Raw genomic sequence first — 7972 nt, 5'->3', positions numbered from 1 at the left:
AACTCGCTTTAAAAAAAATATATATTTATTTTTCATATTTGCATTGGGGTACCTTGCCAATGGCCACATATTTGGCCATTGGCATGCTGCCTGACACATATGCACCCTTTATTTGGAGCGGACATGGCTCCGTTGTGGTTTTTGCAGAAACGTACTCAGTTGTCAACTGAGTACATTTCTGCAGCTAAAACGGCTCTTACACGGACTGTTTTGGGCTTCCTGGATTGGACTTTAGGGCTGTTCCTGGATCGCGAAGGCTGCATGGAGTCTTACACTACTCGGACTCCGTGCAAGCCTTCGTGAATCCTGCCCTATATTTTATACATACATATATATACACACACACACACACACACACACACACACACATATCTATATCTATATACATACACATATATACATACACACACATATATCTATATCTCTATCTATATCTATCTATGAGAGAGAGAGAGAGAGAGATAACATATGTGTGTGTGTATATATATCTATATATAATCTACTTACAATAATTACCCTCCCTTAATGAGGTCCTGGAAGTTGCACAGAATATTAAAATTGAATGTATTCTGAAGTCCTTGATTTCTTGCACTTCCATATGGTTGAACACTTATTATACAGTAATAGATAATTCAATATTCTCAAAATAATCCCCAAAAATCAGATTTTAAAATTATATAATCCAGTTAACGTCACTGCTTGAAATATTTACAATTACCAGACTCCAGCAGTTCATTTTACTGTAAAGACTATAACCCTTACATTAAAATTTGTTATATGCATTTTGACATTCTGTTCAGTGTAGATAAGCAGGCAAACAGTGTGTTACTGCATGTAAGGAACAAGGAAAATTGAAGAGAATCTGATAATTTTTAAACAGTATTAATAATAGGTTCATAGATAATTTTTAAACAGTATTCATAATAGGTTCATAGATGGGTACTAGGCTATTCGCCCTAGGGCCTATACAAGCCTAGCCAAAAAGGTACCCTGGCTTTCGCAATGCAAGAAAATTATTTTCCTGTGCCCCTGTCGAGCAGAGCCACAAGAGGTGATCCCCAGGGTGAATTTCCTATTTCCCATCCAATCAATATTTTTCTTGGAGTGCTAATGAGGAGCTTTGTTTGCTATAGATAGGTAGTTTGTTCCAGAGTATGGGAAGTCTCTGGGACAGGAATCTATCCCTCCAGCATGTTCCGTTTATTGTGGTGACAAGGTTTAGGTCCCTAGAGCGTGTAGCTCAGAGGGACTGGGATTTCTTTAAGTGGAGCATGTCCAACAGCTCTGGGTGTGAGAGTGGGCGATATGCGACTGAGTAAAGCTGGAGTTTGAGACTGTCTGCGTAGGGCATCTGTTTGAGGCCGGTAATCCTCTTTGCGAGGTATTTCTGCGGCCTTTCCAGCTGTTTATCACACTTTCGGTGTTAAGTAGCATCTGTCTCTGTGAGGCCCTTTTGTAGGATGTCCACATCATTAGGAGTTTCAATTATGGCTCCTAGTTTGCAGTAATGCAGATAATACCAGTAGCAACATGACAACTTTCAACGTTTTCAAATATTCCATAAAATGATTAAGCACTGTTTCATGGCACCAAACAAAAGAATAAATTTCTGAAGCTAAACATGTAAGAACATCATTTTTCTTAATACTGCAGATGGATGCACAAGCAAAGACCAGAAAAACAAATTTGCCAGGGAATGTTGTCAAGCAGCAATGTACTGGAATGGCTAATCAGCCAAGTGTATAATAGCACCACTCATAAAAAGCCAAATTCTTCAAATCTTCTTCTTCAAATACCTTCCAAATTCCAGTGGTGTTATTCATAAAGTCATAGAATGCTGGAATAGCCATACCTGAATGTTCAGTCATTATTCAGAGCATTTGGTAGTTACTACAGCAGATCAAGGCTACGAATACTGAATAAGCTACTACTTCTAAATCCACGGATTGGGTTGCTCAGTGTCCATCTATCTTATATGTTGTGTAATGAAAACAGTCAGTACTTTGGACAAACTGGGAAATGAGCAGTGTTCCTCAGTGGTCTCATGAGCCACATGCCAAGTAACTTCTTATGAACCTATATTTCAGCTAATTTAGCGGAATGATTTCACTACCGCAAAGTTGGTGGGGGGAGAACCAAAGTCCATTTTTACTTCTTGATTGAAAAGTAAAATATCCAATGTTCTGCAAAAAAACTTTATGCAGATTATATAGGTAGACACTAGGACAGAAGACTGCAGAGAAGGTACAAGCAGGCAATTGCAGCAGCAAAACTTCTGGTTTGTGGAACAAAAGGACAGGAAGGTGAATTACAGCAATGGAGAAAAACTGGTGCATGAAGGACATTTATTTGCATTTGTTAACCGGGTTGGTCCCTTTTTCAGTGGAGACCAGAGGGGAAAAGCCCCAAACAGACATACAAATACATACGAATAGAGACAAATTAACAATATTACAGAGGAAAACAATATTATGGGTACAATGGATAAGAAAAACAAATAATGAAAGTTTGAGAAAGGTAGGCCAGAGGCATGCATGCAAAAGATTTATGAAAAGGTGTTCTGAGCAAGATCTCTGAATTAAGTTAAAGTAGGCAAAGAAATGATGATTTAGGTGTGGAGTTAGTAGTGTGGGAGTTTTAGGTGGGAGCATGTGAAGGACATTCCCCATTTGGAGGAGAGATGGGAGAGAAGCATGGATTTGAAATTGTTGTGGTTAGGTATATTACGTAGTGGTGTGGGGAGATTGTTCCATAGTTTGGCTATAGTGTGGAATAGTAGTAGTTTACCAGTTGGGTGGATGGGTTTGTGTACATGCAGGAGGTTTTGGCCTGTGGATCTCATGAACTGCAATGAAGGCAAAGCACATAAAAGTAGAACTGTAACAGATAGCCATGGGGGAAAAGAAAAAGACACAATGGACTGAGTGCAGAAGGGTTGACACTGAGGGGTAGAAGTGATGCAGAATAGATGAAAGGCAGCAGAGCAGGTAGGCTAGGAGATTAAGCATAGTATGGGAAAAACTATATACAGTCAGACTTGGGAAGTGCAAAGCAGCCTCTTAAGTACAGCTTGCAAGGGGGATGGAAGGAGTGGTTTATGCAAAGCAGGGGAGGGTCTTTGCGATAATTCCCACTGCAAAAGGGCAGTAGGTGGGAGAAAGATAAGATCAAGTTTGCAAAGTGACTACAGCAGCACTGAAATGAGGCTAACTGGAAAGAAAATGTACATCAGGTTGATGAGGCTATAAAAAGGCTGCAGCAAGAGGGTAACATTCAGAAGTGCGAGTCTGCGGATCAGCTTGGAAAAAGGATGGTAAGGATAAAAATCAGCAATGGCTCAGAAGGCAGGTAGCTACAGTGCTCGACTCAGTAATGCCAACTTTCTTGGATGAAAGAATGAAATGTACAAAGTAAAAATCAAAACATTGAAGGCAAAAATTACTTGGATATGGGCACATGAAGAAAGGGACTGGGACAAAGATTCTAGGTTGAACATGGTTTGCTAGAGGATAAACTGAAAGAAATGGCAGTCTACTTGATATGAGAGCGAGAGCGAGAGCGAGAGCGAGAGAATAACAGGTAGAACCAGAGCTCAGAAAGGTTGTCACCATAGCTCTCAACCTCGTAGCACAAGAAATTTGGACAAAGGTCCAAAAATAGGGACAAATTTTAAAATACAACTCTTATAAACTTAGAAAGTTGCTAGACTACAAGGTTTTGTGTTTCCATGCATTTTCTGAAGCATAAGAAGTCTGAAACTAAGTGTTATTTAGTGAGTTCATTCTTCACTGGTTTGCAGGAAAACCACAATTTTTACAAGACCAAAAATAAGAGGCAAAAATTTGAACATTCTTACGATGTATAGTAGTCATAGGGTGGCAGTAATGGAGCCCTTTAGCCTCACAGGGGTGAAATGGAATATTTTTAATACCTCAGATAAACAAGAAGTAGTAGATTGGGTAGACTTGGCAGATGATAAATGAACTGACCAACTCAGGAAAACTGTCAAACCTTGTCCTATACAAAGTAAGAAGAGTGGAAGTAAAAGGAATTATTGGCCAGCAATGAGTAGCCATCAGGATGGTATAGAACTGAAAGCAGGGCATAGAGGCCTCAAAGCAAAGATTTCACTATATGGGACTGAAAACATACTACAAAGGTTGGTTAGGGATTGATGGAACTGAAATAACCATGGAGGCCAAGACTCTAAAGTGGACCAGAAAAGATCAGACGATTAGAGACATTTTGGGGTTTAGACAAAAAGGAGTATGGTTCAAGGAAGCACCATTTGGTGTGAGGAATAAAGACAGTCTACAAAACATGGTAGGTGTGCAAGTGGAATAAAAGTCAAGCGACAGTATAATGAAGCAAAAAAAGCCAACTACAAGAGAGATTCCGGATGGAAACAGGAGGAGGTCTCCTTCAGGGATACATTCAATAAACCGATGAAGGGGGGGGTGAAGGTAACAGAACTAGCAAATATCACTGTGTGTTTGATAATGAAAAAAAAAAAAAAAAAGCAGAGGAGGAGCACCAGAGCTGCAAAGGACAAAGTCATGAATATTGAGAAAGGAGTGGAGGAAATAAAGGGGTAGTCACAGGAACCAGAAAAACTCTGGTCAAAGAATACCAGTTAGGTTAGCTGAAGTCCTAGCAACTACCAGCCACACAGATGTTAAACAAAGGTGGGTAATATGGCCCCGCTAAACAAAGGCCTAACAAAGGATGGACCCAAATAGCTGCAGGTCAAATTAAGCATCAGACAGAGAAAAGAACACAGAAAAATCCAAGAGTGGTTCTTCCTATAAGTTGGTCATAAGGGGACAAGAGAAGTAATTAGTGCAATACCACAATGATCATTCACATATCCTTCATAATTTAACACACTTGTGTCAATAAATCACTTGCATAAAGAAAAAGTTCAGATACCAAAGAATGCAAGCATTGTACTTCAACAGCAACCAAGCAGACATTAGACTGATTGAATAACAACCTTAGTTTTCTCTTCTAGAGATTATCAAAATGACAGCTAAAAATCACCAGGCAACTATCAAACTAAGCAAGTGCATACAAAGGAGGCCAGATATGAAGGCCGAAGGGGTACTGGTACAATCGTACAGGTTCTTTCATGATGTTATAGAAAGTTACTAGGCTATTGGCCCTGAGGCCCTTACAAGCCTAACCAAGCATTTAGCCCATGTACCAACAATTCAGCACCCAATGCCACTGTCCAGCAGAGACATAGGTGGAATCCCAGAGGTGTATTTTCTGTTCCCCATCCACTTATCCAAGTTGCACTCAAGTGTTAATGAGGTATTCTGACATGGAGAGGAAGTCTTTCCACAATAGGGGGGAGTCTCTGGGACAAAACTTTGTCCCGCCAACAAGTTCTATTGATGTCACAGATCAGGTTGAGGTCACACATGTAGGTTACTCGAGTGGAGCTTAACTTGTGGATATGCAGCAGTCCCATCAAGGTAGGGACAGAAATTGCTTTGTATACCAAACAGAGGTCACCTCTGAGGAGTGTACAGGACAGTGAAGAGAGGGACATGGCATTTCGCCTGTGTAAGGTAGATGTTTGAGGCTCTCGGTTATTCAGGTGAGGAACCTCTGGTCTGTCCAGCTGTTGCATGTACTTTGTGAGGTACATGCCGAAAGGGGCATTGTACTCAGTGGGTCTTATAAAGGGAAGACTACAGGGATATTATGACCACCTTGTCCCTGGATGGGATACCCTTACTAATGGAGGTGGGCCATGTAGAAAGCTTTCCATACAATGGAGGCAATATGGTGGTCAAGTTAGTTTGCCATCAACCTGGGTGCCCAAGTCCTTCAAAACGGATTGCATGCCTAGGACCTCTGTGTGTGCTTAGAACCTTAATAATGCGATAGTTTGTGAGGACGTCATTCTACCCATTGGGGATGAGGACATTTTTTGTCAGTCTGAGGCCATGTTTCTGGCACCAGTCATTTGTCTAAGTGAGACCCTTTTGGAGGATGTCCATATCACTAGGGGAACTGATGACAGCACCCAGCTTGCAGTCATCTGCAAACTGGGTCAGCCATAGCCAACTGGTTTTGGCCTGCCCCTCAGAAAAGTATATCCCAAACAACAGAGGCCCCATGACCAATAACTGGGGTACACTTCTCATTACAGGGTCTACTGCTTGAGGTGACCTTCCCCTATTTTGACTAGGTGGGCTCTATAAAGAGAGCCAGTTTGCTACCCATCTGGGAACAAATGGACTGATGCCTAGTTGAGAGTTTATCTAATATAACCAAGTGGGGAATAGTATCAAAGGCTTTGGCCAAGTCATGGTAGGCAGTGTGCACAGTCTTCCCCTCGTCCATGGCTTTGGTGACTGCCTCAAAAAAAAAAAAGTCAACCAAATTTAACAGGCATGACCACCCCTTGTTAAAACCAAACTGTGTGAGAGAGTGGTTGGAGGTTGCCAATGTCCTCAGTAATGGAGGTCCATGATAATCCAATCCACGGCCTTCCAGATCAGGCTAGTTAGGCTGATGGGTCTATAAATTTCCTGGGTCAGTGGACAGCCATATTTGTGCAAAGGGATAACAGTGGCTATCCTCCACTCAGCTGGGGCAAAGCCAGCACACAGGCTTTGGTTGAATAGAGTGCCTAAAGTTGCTGCAAGTTCCTGCAGGATGCATCCTGGAAGGTTATCTGGTCCCATGGAGGTTATTTTTTTGCATTTGAGAGGGCAGTGATGACTTGCTCCCTTGAGATAAGGGGAGGGGGCAGGTGCTGGGATGTCCTGATTTACTGGGGGGGGGGGGGCAGAGGGGTGAATTTTTCACTGAACCCGTCAGCCAGCAGATTGGCTATATCTACAGTATGTGTGTATGCGGTGTCCTTTACCATATCTGGTGCTTCCTTTGAAAATGCAGACATATGTGAAGAAGGCCTTACGATTGTCTTTAGTAGATGTGGCCAGTTTGGATTCAAAGTTTGCTTTGGAGGATTCCACTTGTGCCCTTATTTGCTTTATTCAGACTAAGGACAGATTGCTTCCTTCTTGGTCCTGGACAGCATTTTTTTCCTTTTATTATAAAGTTTATTTATTGCAGATGTCCACCAGATGGGTTTACTCTTGGAGGATTTCGTCCTGTTGGGTATTCCCGATTCCATGAAGCCATATAAATGCTCATATAGTGCTTTGGTGTAGGTTTGGACATATGTGCCAGTTCCAATGGAGGGGAGAGGGCTGTGAAGCAATTTATACCTTCCCTCAGGAGGTTGTAATCAGCTCTGGTGAAGTTTGTTTTACCCTAGCTGGTTGGGGTCAGGGGAGATTGCGACTAAGTGACCGCTTTGTGGGCAGATCTTACCAGGGAGGATGACACTGTAGGGATGCTGCAGTGGTTACTCATGTTGGTTAATACAAAGTACAAGATATGTTCACCTCTTGTGGGGGTGTTGACCAACTAACTGGTCCAAGGCACTTGCATTGACAAAAAAAAAAAAAAAAAAAAATCAAGGAATCTCTGGGAATTTGTGTTTTGGCATGAGTATTTCTTCCAGTCTTTGGTTGGATAGTTAATGTCACCCAGGATCAGGGTAAAGGGTTGAATCTTGATATATTCGAAGTGGTCAAGATAGGTGGAGTGGCCATCTTGAGTTTAAGTTGGGGGCCCTGTAGCTAGCTATGATTTGAATAGGGGTCTCATCAATTGACAACTGCACCTGGAGTGTCTCCTGTGCATCATACCATTTGACCAACCTGGAGGTGTGGATGTCTTTTATATGTATTGCAACTCCACCTCCTTTTGCTTTGCTGCACAGTTTGGGGTCTGAATGTATGATAGGATGAGTAATCTGGTATGGCTAGGGGTGCTCTCCCCAGCTTTGAACCAGGTTTCTGTGACTTGCACAAAAGTCAGCATGTTCCAGGGTTACGAATGCTTGGAATGAGTGCAGTTTCATGTTTAGACTCCTAGTGTTCAGCAG

At 41.9% G+C, this 7972-nt stretch overlaps 1 protein-coding gene across 1 annotated transcript in view; it reads right to left on the bottom strand.

Annotated features, from left to right (window-relative positions):
• LOC122810104 (uncharacterized protein KIAA0513-like) overlaps positions 1–7173 on the bottom strand; it is a 240531-nt gene extending 233358 nt beyond the window's left edge. Inside the window, exon 1 of the mRNA XM_044081580.1 lies at positions 7114–7173. Within this exon, the coding sequence (XP_043937515.1) occupies positions 7114–7173 (60 nt within the window). The remainder of the gene's footprint in view (positions 1–7113) is intronic.
• Positions 7174–7972: the final 799 nt, after the last annotated feature.

Source organism: Protopterus annectens, chromosome 8.part1 (genome assembly GCF_019279795.1).
Source record: "Protopterus annectens isolate FY-2018-M chromosome 8.part1, PAN1.0, whole genome shotgun sequence".
In the NCBI taxonomy this organism is placed as follows: domain Eukaryota; kingdom Metazoa; phylum Chordata; order Ceratodontiformes; family Protopteridae; genus Protopterus; species Protopterus annectens.
The sequence above is the reverse complement of the archived record's forward strand: the minus strand, read 5'-3'. Positions and strand labels throughout refer to the sequence as shown.